This window comes from Galeopterus variegatus, unplaced genomic scaffold (genome assembly GCF_000696425.1).
Source record: "Galeopterus variegatus unplaced genomic scaffold, G_variegatus-3.0.2 Scaffold4268, whole genome shotgun sequence".
NCBI lineage: Eukaryota > Metazoa > Chordata > Mammalia > Dermoptera > Cynocephalidae > Galeopterus > Galeopterus variegatus.
The window spans coordinates 100919-121420 of NW_007730379.1; the positions used below are offsets into that span (position 1 = coordinate 100919).

Genomic DNA, 20502 nt, shown 5'->3' on the forward strand with positions numbered 1-20502 from the left:
GTGCGGGGCTGGTAACACCAAGGCCAAGGGTTCGGATCCCATATAGAGACCGGTCCGCTCACTGGTTGAGCGCAGTGTGGGCGCGACACTGAGGGTTGCGATCCCGTTACCAGTCACGAAAAAAGACAAAAAGGAAAAAAAAAAAAAAAAAGAAAAAGGGTTTTTTTGGGCCGGCCCATGGCTCACTCGGGAGAGTGCGGGGCTGGTAACACCAAGGCCAAGGGTTCGGATCCCATATAGAGACCGGTCCGCTCACTGGTTGAGCGCAGTGTGGGCGCGACACTGAGGGTTGCGATCCCGTTACCAGTCACGAAAAAAGACAAAAAGGAAAAAAAAAAAAAGAATTCAATTTTGGACAATTTTGAGATGCCTATTAGGCATCCAAATGCAAAAGTACAGTAAGCAGTTGTCTGGAGTTTAGAGGAGAAACCCAAGTTGGAGACAGAACTTGAAAGCTGTCAGTACATACACGGGATTTAGAGCCATGGGCAGGATGAGGTCACCAAGAAAGAAAAAACAGAAAAGAGACCTGAGGATTGAGTTCTGGAGCATTACAACGTCTAGAAGTAGGGAGGATGAGGAGAAATCAGCAAACAAAGACTAGGAGAGAGTGAACAAGGAGGTAGAAGAAAAAGAAAGAGATGAGTTTCAGAAGCCAACTGAAGGAAGAATTTCAAGATGTAAGCCATCAGCTGTCAAATGCTGCTGATAAGGTCTAGAAAGATGAGGACTGAGAATTGGCCAATGAACTTGACAACATGAAAGTCATTGGTGTGTTCAACAAAAGCAATTTTGATGGAACAGAAGCTGATTCAAAGGGATTCTGGAAAGAGTGGAAGTAGGGACAGTTTTTGACAGCCAGTCTAGAGAATCTTTCTAGGAGTTTTGCAGAAAGGGAGGAGAGAGATGGGGTGTGGGATGGAGGAGGACATGGTGGGTGTAGGGAGGATATCTTTTTAAATGGAGGATACATTACACAGCGTGTTTGAAGCTGATGACGACAATCATGATACTGTATCCCAGTTATAGGTGTACCATAGTTTATTTAACCAATACTTCATTAGAAGACATTTTATATCTCAAATTTTTGCTACTATAAATAATGCTGTGATAAATATCTGTACTATTTCAGGTACAAGTGACAAACCCAACTTGAAAAATAACTGGCCATCCCTGGACCAATAAATGATGACTGATCAAGGGGGTGGGAACTCTCACAGGTCCAGTTTCAGTTATTGGGGAGATGAGAGTTTCTACAAAGGTGAGCGTGTGTGGGAGCTGTTCTGGACAGATTTCAAAAAAGGTTTTTTTTTTTTTTTTCAAAAGATGACCGGTAAGGGGATCTTAACCCTTGATTTGGTGTTGTCAGCACCACGCTCACCCAGTGAGCAAACCGGCCATCCCTATATAGGATCCGAACCCGCGGCCTTGGTGTTGTCAGCACCGCACTCTCCCGAGTGAGCCACGGGGCCGGCCTTCAAAAAAGGTTTTTACTACTACATTCTTGTATATCAATTATTGTTTGCATTTCTAATGATTTCTTAGGATAAATTCCCAAATGAAATTAGAGGGTCAAATAATATGAATATTTTTAAGGCTCTTGACAAGCTGTTTGCCAATCTTTATTTCCACTTGCTGCATGTTACAAAATCATTCCATGTCCCTCCCCCATTTCAGCATTTACTACTATAAAAAACTTCAAGTATTTGAAAAGTGGAAAATGGTTTCTCATTGTTGTTTAGATTTTATTTTAAAAAAGAATCAGCAAGCTTGAATCCAGGCAAAAATTAGCATCAACTACCATGTGTATTAATAGTGCACTCATTGGGTTATTTAACATGGTGGAAGTAAAAGGTGCTAACCCTCAAGTAACCAGAGGCCCGGCGTACAGCTATTTCCCCTCACTACAGCACTGCCATGGAATATTTCTAAATACAGCCTCAGAGTCCTGTCTCCCTTTTAAAACCCTCCAGCTTGAATTGTTGGAGAGCAAAGGAAGGGAGACTCAGTCCATCGGCCTTCCTGTCTCAGCAAGAGCAGAAGCCAAGCCTGTCCCATTGCACTGGAAAGCAAATTCCAGGCTCAGCTTGAGATTTCTTCTGTGACCTCCATTCACCTCAGTGACTGTGCCTGTCAGCTGAAAGAGAACATGCCTGGGGCCACTGAGAGCAGCAGCTGGTGGTGGAGACACTGCTGGTTGTCCCCCTCAGCCCTTTCTCCTTCTCCCAGAGCACTGTTCAGTGTCATCCACAGTGCTTTCTCCTGTCCAGGCACGTCCAGCTCCAGAGTCCTAACACACACACACGTTCCCAGGCTATCTGCTGTGGTGATTGAATTCCTCAGAGTGAAAAATGGACCTTTTATTCCAAAACAGGGAGAGGAAGCCCCAGAGCACTGTTCAGTGTCATCCACAGTGCTTTCTCCTGTCCAGGCACGTCCAGCTCCAGAGTCCTAACACATACACACGTTCCCAGGCTATCTGTTGTGGTGATTGAATTCCTCAGAGTGAAAAATGGACCTTTTATTCCAAAACAGGGAGAGGAAGAGGGGAGATAAAGTCTCACCTTTCAAATTTCTTAAATCTGAGGTCTATGGGAACTTTATAAGCTCAGAATTATGCAAATCTCCATCCTCCATCTCACCCCACCAGAAGGAAGCATGGATCTGCCTTTTTCTCGCTCTGGGGCCATAATTTTGAGTCCATTATTATATGTGGGAAAGTCACGTGATTTGTGTGCTTCCAAATTTGTAAAATAAGGAGAAAAATGGGTATCACTACCTCTTGGGTTTCATTAATGCACCTGTGAGTGGATTTACACAGTGTTTGCTTCTAACAGCAAATAGAGCATTAGAAAACTAAGATGTACTGCATGGTGTCCTTTACTTTTTGGCTTTTTAATGGGTTACGAATTGAGGTACGTTGAAAAAGCTTAGAAAAAATAAATGTCTCCCCTCAATATTTATCAGCTCTGGAGACAAACTTGGATTCAAATTCCAGGTCTCCCACTGCCTAACTGTATGGACTGTGGGCAAGTTCCTTAACTTCATCTGTAAAATGAGGGTGATAAACAATATCATCTAACCTCACAAGGATGTTGTAAGGATTAAATGAAATAATATAAGTAAAGTGCATGTATTTTGCTTGGAGTGCTGTAGAAACACTAGTTATTTTACTACTGCTCCCTCACTTGGGCCAACCTTAATGTTACTGGGCTCTAGTGCCTGACTGCCTGGCTCTGCCATGAGCTCCTTTCCCTTTAATACCCCCTCTTCCCCAGATGTTCATCCATATCATGTTCCTTCCCTACCCTGGATCAAAACCCAGGACAACCTTCAAGAATAAATTTTAGTCCATGAGACATCTCTCAAGGATTTTTGCAACTTAAACCTTATCTTGATGGTAAAACAAGGCCCTGACCACTCACTATACCAGGAATTTTAGGCATCAGCAACCAGGCACGTATGTTTCTCAAGCAGCCAGCTTTTTCAGTGCTTTTAATATTGCAGTATTTTAGTGGCAGCTCTTGGAGAAGACCAGACCTGAACAGAATAGTAATTCAAAGTCAGGTGTGTAAGATGACATATTGGTTAGGAATAGTGTTCAGCTGTTAATAGCAGAGACCCAACTATAATCAAGTAGAGATTTATTCTTTCACATACAACATGCCTATAGGCCAACACTTCAGAAAAGGTATGGTATTTCTGTGATAGTATTGGGGACTGAGGTATATTTTCTGCTCTGCTATCCTCAGCATGTAACTCCCATCCTCAAAGTACCTCCATGGGCTCAATACGGCCCTTGTAAGTCCAGCCATCGCATCCTCTTTCCAGAAATGAAGAGAAAGGGTGTGAGACAAAAAACAGGCACCAACCTGCTTAGTCATCTTTACAAAGCTCTTCTGAAAGCCCTACCCAGAGATTTCCTCTTACATCTCCCTAGCTGCAAGGGAAACTGGGGGAAGTACACGTTTAGCTAGATATATTGTTTCCCTGAATAAAATCAGAGTTCTGTAACTGATAAGAAAGTGAGAAAGGAAAATGAGTAGAAAACTGCTCTCTACTACAAATACTATTTCTTTTAAACTAGCTATGTTCTTTGTTTTGTTTTTCAGAGCTGAGTAGGTGGACATATGCCAACTCACACAGCAGAGTTAAGTTATCACCAACAGATGATTTTTTTTCCCCACCAGTTCAAAAATCTGAATTACAGGAGATTATATATATAAAGAGATCATCATTTTCTCCTCAAATTCCTATTCATGCCTTTACCTTCTACTTCCTTCTTGATAGTTTAATTGCAATTTGTTTTTTAAATCTATCATTCGCCTTAAGTTATTCCTATCAACATCTCCAGTGATCTTCTCTATATTGATTCAAGGGATCCACTTCAGGACTTATCTTTCTTGAACGTGCTGTAGCTTTTGATACCAGTGACCACTCTTTTGGTCTTAAAACCATTGACTGCCTGTGGCTCATAGCTCTCTTTCAACTCTTTCTTCATTATCTTCCTGTGCAGACACTTTTTCCTTTTCCTACCCTAAACCCCTCTTCTCTTCTTTCTCTGACATACTTCCTTAGGGATGTCTGTCATTGTAGTGACTATATGCTAAGGAAATCAAATCTATACTTCCAACCCAAACTTCTCTCTTGAGACCTGACATTATGTATTCAAAGGCTTACTGGGCATCTCCATTTGGAAGACCCACAGAAAACTCTTCAAATCAGGGGACAGACCCTGATTTCCCCTAGCTATTCCCCTAACCCCAGCCAGACCAAGCCTTGGGGGAAGGGAAAATAGCAAAAGAATATCTGCTTGACCAAGGAGGAAGGGCTAGATTCATAGGAGTAACAAATTCAGTTAATAATAAGAGTAGAGTTGATTAAATATATACTTCCTTAGGCTAAGACTTGATCTGAGTGAGGGTCAGGATGTTTGTTCCTTAGGCTAAGATTGAATCTGAAGGTCAGGATGTTTATTCCTTAAATGAATGCCTATGGCTTAAGATAACATCTATAACCCCTCTCCTCGTTCGCAAATGACAAACAACTATAAGCCTGCTTTGAAGTCTATCCACCTCCAGACTTGAAGGAGCCTAGGAGGACTTTAGTCAGGATGCCAGGAATATTTACACTAACCTCACCACTGACCAATCAGATTCCCACACAACTCCCCGGACCCCAACTCATGATTTTGCTCTATAAATGCTCGTGATTTTAAGCAGTCAAGAAGTGCAAGGTATTTAAGCCCCTTTGGCTGCCATCGTGTTCCTTTGAATGGCCATCCAAATAAAAACGCTAATCATTAACACCGCAAAAAGCAAAACAAAACTTCTCTCTCCTAGTAATTGTTTCTTCCCTTTCATAGCCAAGCTCCTTAAAATAATGTTTTATCTATCCTGCTGTCACTACCCTATTGAAAATTTCCAGGCTGGCCAGTTAGCTCCGCTAATCATTAACACCGCAAAAAGCAAAACAAAACTTCTCTCTCCTAGTAATTGTTTCTTCCCTTTCATAGCCAAGCTCCTTAAAAGAATGTTTTATCTATCCTGCTGTCACTACCCTATTGAAAATTTCCAGGCTGGCCAGTTAGCTCAGTTGGTTAGAGCACAGAGCTGATAACACCAAAGTCAAGGGTTCAGATTCCTGTACTGGCCAGCTGCCTAAAAAAATGATAAAAATGGGCCGGCCCGGTGGCACACTGCTACAGTGCGCCGCTTAGGAGCACAGTGGCGCTCCCGCCGAGGGTTCGGATCCCACATACAGACCGGTTCCTGCTCACTGGCTGAGCAAGGTGTGGGAGCAACACCGAGGGTTGCGATCCCGTTCCGGTACGGGCGCGACACTGAGGGTTGCGATCCGTTGCCGGACACGAAAAAAGACAAAAAGGAAAAAAAAAATGATAAAAATATGAAAAATTTTCCACAGCTTTCAGGATAAAGTTCAAACTCTTACTTGGCACTCACAAGACGCATAATGATCTGGCCTCTCCTTACCTCTCCAGCCTCATCCCCTCCTTTGTCTTATGTACCTGTTATTCCAGATATTCTGAAGTACTTTTCATTTCCCTAATTTGTCATGCTACTTCCATCCCCATCCATCTAAACTATGTCCTCTGCCAGGAAATCTCTTTTCCATCCCACCCAAATTCCATGCCTACTTCTTTACCTGACTGTTCATCCTTTAAAATAACTCAAAACTTACTCCTAAGAAGCTCCCCCCAATTCCAAAATCTGAATTATTTGGATCCTCATATCAGCCAGCTGCCAAAAAAATAAAAATAAAAATCTGATTAAAAAACTCCTCTTCTAGGGCCAGCCCATGGCTCACTTGGGAGAGTGTGGTACTGATAACACAAAGGCCATGTGTTCGGATCCCTATATAGGGATGGCCGATTAGCTCACTTGGGAGAGTGTGGTGCTGACAACACCAAGTCAAGGGTTAAGATCCCCTTACCGGTCATCTTTTAAAAAGCAACAAAAACCAAAAAACAAAAACTCCTCTTTTGTGTTCCCATGACACACTGAACAGATCTCTCAAGAATCATTGCAGAGGATAGGCTGGTTGGTTAACTCAGTTGGTTAGAGCGTGGTATTATAACACCAAGGTCAAGGATTCAGATCCCTATACTGGCCAGCCACCCCCAAAAAGAAAATAAAAGAATCTTTGCAGAGGACAGATAAATGAGCCAATGATTACAGGAGAGAGCTAAGCTCCTGGAAAGGCAGAGTCAGAAGAACACTTCTGCAGCTTTCCTGGTATGTAGTAAATGCTCAAGAAACGTGCCAAATGAGTGGATAGACCATTTTTAAGTTAGGACTAACTGTATAGGCATGCAAGTTCATACGTACACACTTATACAAACGTACTTACATGGGAAAGAAAGAATTCATTTCAACATTGCTTTTGTAAGCTTAAAAATATGATATGGTCTTATACATTAAATTCCCAGTTTGGTGTGCTCCCTCGCCTTTTAATAGAAAACAATTTAAATGCATAAAAGAAGACAGAGTAGTAATTATAGGCACTGAAATACTCATTATACAACTTCAGCAGTAATATAGTCAATCTTATTTCATCATCCCCTTCTCTTTAAACAAATCCCATGCATCATCTTATCTCACCCGTTAATACCTCCCATATGTATCACTAACACATAAAGATTTCTGTTAAAATCATAACCCCAATACTTTTACTACACCTAACAAATTAAGAATAATTCCTTACTATTGTCTCATACTTAGCTTATGCTCAAATTTCCATTCCTCAAAATGGTCTCTTTAAACTCTGAATGTAAATACAAAAAGAAACAAGTAACTGTGTTAGTTGGTAATGTAACTAAGCGGGGGTAAAGGAGTTAATCCAAATAACACAGCACTTGGACTGTGTTATTCTGAAGATATATATATCTTCAGTCTAAAGCCAAAAAGAAATATAAAGAAATCTCGAACTTTTTACTTAGTAGGTTGGCTGTTGGTAGTTGTATAGATACAGCTATCTGAAGCCATCGTGTATATATTGTAGGACTTGTACATTTTTATTTCTTAACTACCTTGGATATGTTATCCATATGGCCTCCTTTATAAAATACATTCTTTTTTCTAGTTTTTTTATTTTTTGGCAGCTGGCCAGTACAGGGTGGAATATTTTTTTAAAGCTCTGATGATCTTTCTTCTCTTTTTTTTTTTTTTTTTTGGCAGCTGGCCAGTAAGGGGAACCGAACACCTTGACCTTGGTGTTATGAGGCTGTGTTCTAACCTTTAAGTGCTTGATCTTGTTGCCTGGATCAGCAAAAAATTTTCTTTTTTTCTTTAAATTTAAATGATTTTACTAGAATATACCCATTAATTAACCATACCAGGTCAATTTTCCCAAGTACGAGGTTTAAGTATTCTTTATATCAAGAATATTTTATTAAATTATATGTTTTGGGATTTATTCTATTTTCTTTTTCTTTATTTAATGTTCTGAGACCATGCTTTGTGATTTCCCATCAGTTTGTGCCAGTCTATTGAAATACTACTTTCTTCAAGGTATGGATTAACGACTAAATTCTAAGGTCTATGCCTGTCTTGTTGGCACTGTAGTCCCAGCACTGAGTACATACCTGGCACAGAGGTACTCAATAAATTTTGCTAATGTTTTATGTAATATTACATAATACGAGTATTAGTACATACTGCTTTGTATTATGGATATCTGAGTACAGGTCTTTGCTTCCATATTAGAAGGGCACAGACCACTTGTCATTGTATATCTGTTTTTTTTTTTTTTTTTTTTTTGCAACTGACCAGTATGGGGATCCGAACTCTTGACCTTGGTGTTGTCAGCACCAGGCTCTACCAAGTGAGCTAACTGACCAGGCCCAGCCCTTATTTATTTATTTGGTGGCTGACCAGTGCAGGGAACTGAACCCTTGACCTTGGTGTTACAAGGCCACGCTCTAAACAACTGAGCTAACCAGCCAGCCCTTCTCTTTTTTTTTTTTTGGCAGCTGGTGAGTTGGCAGGATCAAACCCTGGACCACGATGTTATCAACACCACACTAACCAACTCAGCTAACTGGACAGCCCTCTCACAGTATCTTTTTTTGCACATATCAGTAGTTAGTTTTTTTTTTGTAACCGGTAAGGGGATCGCAACCCTTGGCCTGGTGTCGGCCGCACCGCGCTCAGCCAGTGAGGGCTCCGGCCACCCCCATATAGGATCCGAACCCGCGGCGGGAGCACTGCTGCACTCCCAGCGCCGCACTCTCCTGAGTGAGCCACGGGGTCGGCCCAGTAGTTAGTTTATTATTGCTGTGTATTATTCCATTTTAACAAATCTACCACAATTTGTTAATTGTACTACAGACATGTGAATTGTTTCCAGTTTGGGGGCTATTATAAATAAAGCTATTAACTTTTTTTCCTATGAACATTTTTATACAAGTATTTTTGTAGGTACAAATACTCACTTCTCTTGGGTAATAAACCTATGAGTAGAACTGCTGGGTCTTAGGGCAGGTACAGAGATTGACAGTTTTCCAGAGTGGCATACCATGTTATACTCTCACCAGCAACATATGAGGGTTTCAGGTGACTCACATTTTCATCACCACTTGGTATTATGTCTTTTAAATGTCAGGCATTTTGGGCTGTCCAGTTAGCTCAGACGTTTAGAGTGTGGCCTTGTAACACCAAGGTCCAGGGTTTGGTTCCCCCCGACTGGCCAGCCACCAAAAAAATAAATAAAAAAGGGCTGACCAGTTAGCTCACTTGGTAGAGCCTGGTGCTGATAACACCAAGGTCAAAGGTTTGAATCCCTGAACCAGCCGGCTGCCAAAAAAAAAAAAGAAAAGAGTTTAGTCATTTTAGTGGATGTGTAGTACCTCCTGGTATCTGTAGTACCTCCTTTGTATTTTCCTGACAAGTAATGATGTTGAGCACCTTTTCACGTGTTTACTGCTTACTTGAGTATCTTCTATTGTACAGTATCAAGTCTTCTATCCATTTTTAAATTGGTTATATATGTATTAATTGATATATGTGATTATATATATATATGGATACCAGACCTTTGTCAGACCCTGTCTCATCTTTACAGAATCTTTAATTAGTTAATGCTCAGTAACTACCCACTGAATAAGTGAGGATCATTCACTGCAATGGAACAAATACCGGGAACTTTTTTTTTCTTCCTTTGGGATCTACGATTATTAAACTTGAGGAACTTCATGAAAAATTCTAACAGATGTGCTTGTGCAAAGGGAAATGCACTTCTCTTATCAAAGCTAAAAGTTTATCATAAAATAATACGCTTTCAGGGTTGAAATAGACCGTATAATCAACCACAAATGTGGAAGTTTTGACTATATACCAATTTTGATTTTCCTACTTAAGCTAGAGGCCACATCTGGAGAAGTAAATATACAAGCTGTCAGGAGTTAGTAGCTGATATGTGGATGAACAATAAAGTTCCTCTAGATGGCCTATGTAAACTCAGGCAGGGGAAAGGCCCGGGAAACCAACATTACAACACACACTAAAGTCTAATTTAACATAATACTTTTCTATTCTCCCCATCTGGCCTGACGCCAGAAGCCTGGAGAGGTTGGGAGAACCGGCCCCAGGTGAGGACAAAGCCCGCAGGGCCAGCACTCTGGCCATTCCCGAGACCTTGAAGGGACACTGGGTCAGATGCAGGGTTCGCTTCCTTCCACGCCCTGCGACCGCCTTCCTTCTGATTGGCTGATCGGGGACATCACGGGCAATCTAGACGGCGATTGGCCAGGCTAGTACCAGGGCAGCCACAGAGTCCTAAGCCTAACAAGGTCCTCGCGGAGGTCCAGGGACCCAAGGGCAGTACGTAACTACCTGCCGAGATGCCGCACTCCCGCCTCCGGACTCGAACTCTCAGCTCTAGTTTTTGCCCCACCCACCAAGCTCAGGGTCCCATTCTCGCACCCCCACCGGCCAGGCGCTGCCGCTGGCCCTAATCCGGGCCGCGGTCATCGCGCAGCCGCCTCCACCGCCTTCCTCCCTGCGCCGCTGGTCCCTACCATCCCTACCACCACACCATCCCTACCACCCAAGGTGCGGAAAGGTAACCCGATCTCTTTACCTGCACGACCCTGCTGGCAGACGCCATTTTGCTGCCCATCTTGACCCCCAAGAAGGGGCAGCTTCCGGGGCGCAGGCGAGCCCCGGAGATAACACGAGCCACGGGCAGCTGGGGCGGGCCCTGCCTTGACGTGACGTCGCAGAGGCGGAGCGAGCGGCGCTCGGGCGGGGCCCACCCCCTGCGCCTGGTCCCGCCCCACCCTTCCTCCCGCCTAGGAACTGGCCCACGTGTTTTCTACTGTTCCCTTCATGCAGTTTTTGCATGTTGGATTTATTTGGTCATTAGCCTATAAATTATCTAGGACCATTTTCTTCCCACATAGCCAGTTTCTAATTCCGGTATAGTTCAAAACTTAATCTGAAATCAAATAAGTAATACAAGCTCTGTGGCTTCCTAGAACTAACAGTCTTGTTAAAACGTGAGAGTTAACAGCAAGCTAAGAAAAAATTCTGGTTTAATAAGGGCCATGCCATACAAGAAAACTTCAAAATGTCCGTGTAAAAATAGAATTAAAAGATAACATAGGACTGGGCTGTGGCTCACTTGGGAGAGTGTGGTGCTGATAACACCAAGTTAAAGGTTAAGATCCCCTTACTGGTCATCTTTAAAAATAATCTTTCCATGAACTTTTTGAAGTACCCTCATATTCCTTTGCTGATTGGCATTGCTTGGTTTTAATTTGTTTCTGTTTCTCTGCCATTCGTTTCTCCTAATATTGAACTGTTGCCTCTGCTTCAAGTTTGAGAGAACTCAAAAAGTTCAGGGCTTGATTTTTGAAACATAAGCCAGCCATATCATTTCCCCAAAGCTATATTAAATTCTATGATAGATATAAATGCTTACCTTGTTATAATTTTTAATACACAATATGTTGTGGCCATTTAACATAACTTTGCAGGTAATATAGCCTTAAGTTATTGTACATATTTAGAGTGACCAATTTGTTTTAATGGTATAGGTCAGTGATTTCTAGTTTTTTTGGTTTGGTTTTGTTTAGTTTTTGGCGGCTAGCCAATAAGGGGACTAAATCTGAGGGCCGGCCCGTGGCTCACTCGGTAGAGTGTGGTGCTGATAACACCAAGGCCACGGGTTCGGATCCTATATAGGGATGGCCGGTCCGCTCACTGGCTGAGAGTAATAACTTCGTATAGCATACATTATACGAAGTTATACGAGATCCTATATAGGGATGGCCGGTCCGCTCACTGGCTGAGAGTAATAACTTCGTATAGCATACATTATACGAAGTTATACGAGATCCTATATAGGGATGGCCGGTCCGCTCACTGGCTGAGAGTAATAACTTCGTATAGCATACATTATACGAAGTTATACGAGATCCTATATAGGGATGGCCGGTCCGCTCACTGGCTGAGAGTAATAACTTCGTATAGCATACATTATACGAAGTTATACGAGATCCTATATAGGGATGGCCGGTCCGCTCACTGGCTGAGAGTAATAACTTCGTATAGCATACATTATACGAAGTTATACGAGATCCTATATAGGGATGGCCGGTCCGCTCACTGGCTGAGAGTAATAACTTCGTATAGCATACATTATACGAAGTTATACGAGATCCTATATAGGGATGGCCGGTCCGCTCACTGGCTGAGAGTAATAACTTCGTATAGCATACATTATACGAAGTTATACGAGATCCTATATAGGGATGGCCGGTCCGCTCACTGGCTGAGAGTAATAACTTCGTATAGCATACATTATACGAAGTTATACGAGATCCTATATAGGGATGGCCGGTCCGCTCACTGGCTGAGAGTAATAACTTCGTATAGCATACATTATACGAAGTTATACGAGATCCTATATAGGGATGGCCGGTCCGCTCACTGGCTGAGAGTAATAACTTCGTATAGCATACATTATACGAAGTTATACGAGATCCTATATAGGGATGGCCGGTCCGCTCACTGGCTGAGAGTAATAACTTCGTATAGCATACATTATACGAAGTTATACGAGATCCTATATAGGGATGGCCGGTCCGCTCACTGGCTGAGAGTAATAACTTCGTATAGCATACATTATACGAAGTTATACGAGATCCTATATAGGGATGGCCGGTCCGCTCACTGGCTGAGAGTAATAACTTCGTATAGCATACATTATACGAAGTTATACGAGATCCTATATAGGGATGGCCGGTTTGCTCACTGGCTGAGCGTGGTGCTGACAACACCAAGCCAAGGGTTGAGATCCCCTTACCGGTCATCTTTAAAAAAAAAAAAAAAGATTCGCTATTGCAACCATTTTTTGTGTTATCAAAAAATTGGAGCCTGCAAAGTATTCATAAAGAAGGGATTGGCTAAAACAAACTATAAGTATATCCCACATTGTGATACTATGTAATTGTTTTTTTTTTTTTTTTTTTTAATGAGAAAGTTCTGTATGTATGATACGGAAAACTTTCTTAGATATAGGTTAAATGAAAAAAGTAAGATGCAGAGGAGTATACATACATAGTATGCTACCTTTCATATAAGAAAAGATTAAAAGGCTGGCTGGCTAGCTCAGTTGGCTAGACCATGGTGTTAACACCAAGGTTAAGGATTTGGATCTCCATAGGGACCAGCAGCCAGAAAGGAAAAAAAAAAAAAAAAAAAAAAAAAAGTCAGGAGATCCTGAACTTTCAAATAATATCATAATTGAATGACTTAATATTTTCCTCATATGTGAAGTTAGTATTTGACTAAGACAGCTGACTATGGCAGATTGTGTGCTTTTTAGCAAACATCCATTTTCTTGATTCAAACCCAGCACTCCCCTGCTGTGGAAGAGGTATACTTTTCTGCCTTAATGATATAGGGCTTGGTCAGTGACCACCTTTTCCAAGCAGAAACTTTGATTTTGCTTATGTAATTGGACTTGGCCTGATAAACTCCTGCTCTCTGCCATGACAATGTGACTGCCCTCAGCCTAAGTCCTAGAATGGTCAGATGAACCACAGACCCAAGACAGAAATAAGTGTTTGTTATGAGCCACTGAGATTTGATTGTTACTCTGCATGATTTCAGGAAAAGCTGACTAACGCAATTTCTCTCTGAGTTGGGCTTTAAGAAGGAACTTGTAGTGCAATAAAATCCCAAGAAAATGCAAAGTTTTTCAGAAGATACTGATAATCCATTGGGTTGGGATTCACTTACATAGTGATTATCTATGACTTAGTTAAGGTTTATTTTTAGATCAGGAAGGCATTTTTTTTTCTTTTCTTTTTTTTTTTAAAAGATGACCCGTAAGGGGATCTTAACCCTTGACTTGGTGTTATCAGCACCGCACTCTCCCGAGTGAGCCATGGGCCGGCCCCAGGAAGGCATTTTCCAAAAAAATGTTTTTGTGTGTAAGAAAAATATAACTTGCTTTGCAACAATCTATGTAGACAATACACTGTGGCCAAAAGAATAAAACTACACATAAATTATGATTTATTGACAAATGGAGTAAAACTTTAAATATTTTAAAGAAAAAAGTGTTCAGAATGAATTTAGGCAAATCTTTGTGCTTCTGTTGTTAAAGAACAAATTTCAACTTCAGTGAATCTTTTCAAGTTTAAATTCTTTCTAAAAAGAATGTTGAACAAACTACATTGCCTATAAAAATAATCAATAGTTCCAAACTAATAAAGAGCTCAAATTAGAGTTTTCCAAAAATGAAACGGGATGTTATAAAAAGTAGCAAGTTGTGGGGTACTGAATAATCAAGCTGACAAAGTCCTTGCTATTCTAGGGAAACCAGCAAGACTGTCATCCCTTTTGCCTACTTCCCCCTTCTCCCTCCCTTTGAGGTCTGACCTTTGATTGAACCCAGGACCCTGGAAGCTTTGTAAGTAAGGAACTTATGTTCTAATTTTGTTGATAAGTAGTTAGCTATGAATCTTCAAGCACCATGGCAGCTGAAAATGTTCTGTAAATAGCTTGGTACCAAATATAATTGATTTAATCAGTATGATTTGTTATTTTTACTGGCTTATAAAAAGGAACCAAAAATAAACTGAGATGCCTTACAGGTCAGCAGCCTGCAAGGTACTTCTGATTCCATAAAAGAAATCATGTCTTTCTTCATTTCCCACCTTCTCCCCTCGGGGTACTGGTCAACAACAGCAAGTTATATTTTTTAATTAATATGACAGAGAAACATTTATAACTTTCATTTATAAAATAATGCATGATACAAATACAAAATGAAAAAGAATCACTCACAATCCCATTACAAATAACCACAACTGTTAACACTTTGGATGTACTTTTCTATTACTTTGGTTGACAAACAAATGCACAAATGTATTTCAAATAAGAGTTGGGACTGCCAAGAATATTGTACAAAAAATGTCCACATTCAACAGAAAGCTGGACCAGATGTCTTCCTTCCAAGGCTAAGATTTCTGGATTCTTTTAGAGTATGCCAGTCACTTTAATGATCATATTTAAAACAACAGATTTCATGTAATAGTGTTAACTCAAGCTAAAAAAAATTGCAGTAGGGCCGGCCTGTGGCTCACTCGGGAGAGTGCGGTGCTGATAATACCAAAGCCACAGGTTCGGATCCTATGTAGGGATGGCCGCTTTGCTCACTGGCTGAGCGTGGTGCTGACAACACCAAGTCAAGGGTTAAGATCCCCTTACCGGTCATCTTTAAAAAAAAAAAAAAAAATTGCAGTATTAGAATAGTTCCAAAACACAAATACATTTCACTTGGTATTTGCTATTTAAATGACATATCAAAGACAAAAACACAAAATGCCAAAACATTATTAGATTGTGGTGAGATTCTTCTCAAGCTGCAGAACAGTTTCCTTAAAGGCAGAATCCTCTGCCCAATTGACTTTACTCCCCAAAATGAGGCCCTGTAATAAAAAAAAAATTTTTTTTAAGTTATAGGTACTTATAAAAATTTACAAAAAGATTTACAAAAATCCTTTTTCACTGATCTTACCTAATATTTACTGAACATTTACTAGGTGTATAGCTCCGTGATCATGAGAAAACACAGTAATACATTTTTATCTTCATTCCCATTTTTAGTAAAGCTTCAGCCTTGATACCCATAATACTAATAAGTATTTATAATGCCTACAATAATTTTTTTATACTTCATTGGTTTCCATGTATAGTTTTTACTCATTAAGGAAAATTGGTAGTGCTATCCTAAATTAGAGGAAAAAGACTGCAGCTGTGGTTCAGAGTTCATTTTACACTTCTATATTAAAAAATAATTTAATCATAAATAATATGTCCTATTTTCAAAAGAGGTAAAAGAACAGCTGAGTTCTTAGCGCTTGCAATGTTTCAAGATCCTGAAAAAGGTGAAGAATATATATATATTTTTTTTTAAAGACCGGTAAGGGGATCTCAACCCTTGGCTTGGTGTTGTCAGCAGCATGCTCACCCAGTGAACCAACCGGCCATTCCTATATAGGGATCCGACCCCGTGGCCTTGGTGTTATCAGCACCACACTCTCCTGAGTGAGCCACGGGCTGGCCCGAAGAATATTTTTTTTGTAGTAGACAATGGAGAAATGATTAGGATCATAATTAATGAAAATTCTGGTCATTATTCTTTGAAAAACCATGGCTCAGTGATACTGAATTACTGATTGAAATAATGTTAAAGCAGATTTTAGAGTATAAGGGTTATATTGTTAAGTATAGTGGCGCACTCGGGAGAGTGCGGCTCTGGGAGCACAGTAGTGCTCCCGCCGTGGGTTCGGATCCTATATAGGGATGGCCGGTGAGCTCACTGGCTGAGTGCGGTGCAGACGACACCAAGCCAAGGGTTGCGATCCCCTTACTGGTCACAAAAAAAAAGACAAAAAAAAAAATAAAGTATTAAAAACTTTGTTTATATAAAGCATATTCTTGCTATAAGTGAATGAAAGGGCTAGTGTATATAAATTCAGTCAAATCTACAAAGGTGGGTGGAAGCTAGCAGTCAAACATGATTGAACCCCTAAAGGCTGATCTTAGGAATAAAGAGAGCTCCTAAAGTTGGCCAAAGCTATGTTCTATTTAAAAAAGCGAGGAGTTAATTAAATCAAAATTAATATTAATTTATAGAGGATGAATAAAAATCAAGAAATGAAGAATAATTGAAGGCTTAAAGCAGCATGGAAGGGACATGTGCCAAAAAAAAAAGTAAAATAATTCTGTACTCATGATTTAATCCTCCATTTTAGGTTAGTGTAGGGGATTTGGTCACTCTTAATCCAATCACCCACTGCTTCTATAAAGCAGGTACAGTATAAGACCCAGGGAGTTGCAAGACCTCATATTTTACAAGTCAGCACTTGCTTTATATAGTTTAACTGCATATCTTACATCACCGAAAACTGGTAATTTAAATATTTTATCTCAACAATTCCAGAGACATTTTACAATTCAAAAAGTAATTTAAAAATATCTAGAATTAAGGAATGTATGAAATTTAAAAACTGACATGATAATAACTGCCAACATTTATTAAGAATTTACTTGGACCAGACACTATGCTAAACAGATTAACATGAATTATCTTCTTTAGTTCTCACAACCACTCTTTCTAAACAAGGAAACTGATGCTTCGAAAAGTTAAGTAATTTGCTCAAGGTCACTTGCAACTATTTTTTTTTTTTTTGTCTTTTGTCTTTTTTCCGTGTCCGGCAACGGATCGCAACCCTCAGTGTTGCCCCCGTACCGGACCGGGGACCGGCAACGGGATCGCAAGCCTCGGTGTTGCTTCCGCGCCTCGCTCAGCCAGTGAGCGGGAGCCGGTCTGTACGTGGGATCCGAACCCTCGGACGGGAGCGCCGCCACGCTTCCCAAGCGGCGCACTATCCAGTGCGCCACCGGGCCGGCCCCACTTGCAACTATTAAGTAGAATCTTAACCCTAGATTCCCATCACCCCCATCCATGTCTCCCTGCACTTCCAACTTGGAATCAATTGCTCTCCACCATAAGATGATTCTGCCTCCACAGAGATGCAAAAAGTCATTCTATTTATAAACTATTTGAAAATATAAATAAATAGGTGTGTCTTAGGGATTTGTTCCTTGATACTAGTGTATGGAAAAGTTGGGTACACTTGACACTAATGTATATCAAAAGGTAGGTTAGAATGCAATGGGAAAAATGAAACATCAAATGGATGAGTAGACTGGATGACCAAGACTACTTCTGACCCTGAAATTACTTGATAACAGGCAAATCCATATAATGTTTTATAATAGTAAAATAAAATAATAAATCATGCCTGTACTGTTAAATGCAGTTTAGAACACAGAATAAAATTATGCCAATTTTATAAGAAATACCCATTGAAGACTGATAAGTAAAATTAAAAAATTAACTTTTCCTATGTTTACTTTTCTGTTTCTAAATTTCCACTGAGAATGTGTATGACTTTGTTTTTGGCAGTTGGCTGTAGGGGAATCGAAACCCTTCACCTTGGTGTTATACCACCATACTTTAATGTGTATTGCTTTTGAAATAAACATTTCAATAGTTTCAATGCAAAAAGCCATCTCATGTCATGATAAATTAAGTGAAACGGCTGTAAAACCGTATGTACCAATTGATCATTTAGAAATTATGTATATATATATTGGGCCAGCCCCGTGGCGCACTCGGGAGAGCGCGGCACTTGGGTGCGCAGTGGCGCTCCCGCCGCGGGTTCGGATCCTATATAGGGATGGCCGGTCCGCTCACTGGCTGAGAGTGGTGCAGGCGACACCAAGCCAAGGGTTGCGATCCCCTTACCGGTCACAAAAAAAAAAAAAGAAATTATGTATATATAAAATGTTATATGGGTATGGAAAAAGGCCCAGAGTAATATATACAAAACTTGTGGTCGCACAAAGAGGAGGCATGTCTTCTGCATTATAGTTTTCTGTATCATTTGATTCCCCCCTCCCCTCCACTGAGAATCTATTACTAATTTTGTGATTTAAAGTTCTAAAACAAGGGCTGGCCAGTTACGTCACTTGAGAGAGCATGGTGCTGGTAACACTAAGGTCACAGGTTCGGATCCTCTCCATACTGGCCAGCTGCCAAAAAATAACAACAAACAACAACAACAATCAAGTTTTAAAACAACAAAAACAGGGGCCGGCCTGTGGCTCACTCGGGAGAGTGCGGTGCTGTTAAAACAACAAAAACAAAGCAAAATGTATTTTAAATCCTCCTTTTTAAATTGTCACGTCCAAAATTTTAAGAAATTTCTCACTGGCTAAGAGATCTGGCCTTCTCAATCTCCAAAGTAGGTGAAAACATGTTCCACCAAAAAAAGGAAAAAAAAGTGTTCTACATACGCAGTCTCTTCTTTCTAACATCAAGCAGTTTTTCCTCTAAATCCCAAGACTCCTGTTATTAAGAATAAAAAGATTAAAGCACATTACTTAAGAACAAATCTATATAATACTTAAATCACTAAGTTTTATATATTATTTTATGTTTACTAAAGCTTTGGTTTTCAACTCGTCTATTTCCACACACAAAAGGGAGAAGACAAGGTTTAAATTATAAATAGATGATTTGCAACATCAGTGAGAAATAATGGAGTTATGAAAAAATTAAGCTGGCCGGTTAGCTCAGTTGGTTAGAATGTGGTGCTGATAACACCAATGTCCAGGGTTTGATCTCTGTACTGACCAGCTTAAAAAAAAAAAAGAAAAAAGGAAAGAAACAACTTAAGGAGAGTGAATTCCAATCATACCAGTCCCTTTGCACAAATCTATTTAATCATTATACAATACAGTTACCAGCAAGTTGTTACTAAAATCATGAGAATGTATAAGTAGCCTAATGCTCAAGCTTACCTGTTGTGATTTCATTATTAACTTATTTAGTTTTAATACATGTTTCATGTTATCCATGAGCACACTGAAAAGGAAACAAAAATGATTAATTAACCTTAGTTAAAAATAATAAATATATCTCATTAATAAGGAATCAGTCAGTAGATATTTACTTTCATTAAATCCACTGTACACTTCAGTGGAAAGTCATTGTTTAACAAAATAAATCTGGAAAAGTTTGATGTAAGTTAAATTTCTGTTGAAACGAAAGATGCGTTTCCCTTGAAAAATTTTTGGTTGGACAAAAAGACTACAGAATTAAAGAATGCAGGAACAGGGCCAGCCTGTGGCTCACTTGCGAGAGTGTGGTGCTGACAACACCAAGTCAAGGGTTAAGATCCCCTTACTGGTCATCTTTGTTTAAAAAAAAAAAAAAAAAAGAATGCAGGAATATTTCTAAAGTTTCATATTTAGGGAGGAAAAAAACTAACAATTTGCTAACTAGCTGCTTTTTCAAAAACATTTTATTTTTTAGAGCAATATTAGGTTCACAGCAAAAATGACAGGAAGGTATAGCGATTTCCCATATACCTCCACAGCCTCCCCATTATCAACATCCCCACCAGAGTGGTAAATTTGTTACAATCTATGAACCTATACTGGCAACTCATTATCACCCACAGACCATAGTTTAGATTAGGGTTCACTCTTGGTGTTGTACTATGGGTTTTGACAAATATATAATGACATGTATCCACCATTATAGTATCAGACAAAATAGTTTCACTGAGTAAGCTACATTTTATCCCCATTTCTTCAACAAATATTTCTAAGTGCTTATTATATGCCAACAACTGTGCAATGCACCAGGAATATAAAATAGAATAAAACACAGTACCTGTTTTCAAAGAGTTAAGAATCTGGTGGAGCAAAAGAGCTAAATAGACATTTCTCTAAGGAAGATATACAAATGGCCAACAAACATATGAAAAAATGCTCAACATCACTCAGCATCCGGGAAATGCAAATCAAAACCACACTGAGATACCATCTCACCCCAGTTAAGATGGCTAAAATCCAAAAGACTCTGAACGATAAATGCTGGCGAGGTTGC

At 40.0% G+C, this 20502-nt stretch overlaps 2 protein-coding genes across 2 annotated transcripts in view; both read right to left on the reverse strand.

Moving 5' to 3' along the window:
- Positions 1-10695, reverse strand: part of MRPS36 (mitochondrial ribosomal protein S36) — a 14395-nt gene extending 3700 nt beyond the window's left edge. Inside the window, exon 1 of the mRNA XM_008587177.1 lies at positions 10600-10695. Within this exon, the coding sequence (XP_008585399.1) occupies positions 10600-10638 (39 nt within the window). The 5' untranslated portion in view covers positions 10639-10695. The remainder of the gene's footprint in view (positions 1-10599) is intronic.
- Positions 10696-18894: 8199 nt separating this feature from the next.
- Positions 18895-20502, reverse strand: part of CENPH (centromere protein H) — an 11163-nt gene continuing 9555 nt past the window's right edge. Inside the window, exons 6-7 of the mRNA XM_008587181.1 lie at positions 19410-19473; positions 18895-18954 (exon numbers count right to left, since the gene is read on the reverse strand). Coding sequence (XP_008585403.1) covers positions 18895-18954; positions 19410-19473 — 124 coding nt within the window. The remainder of the gene's footprint in view (positions 18955-19409; positions 19474-20502) is intronic.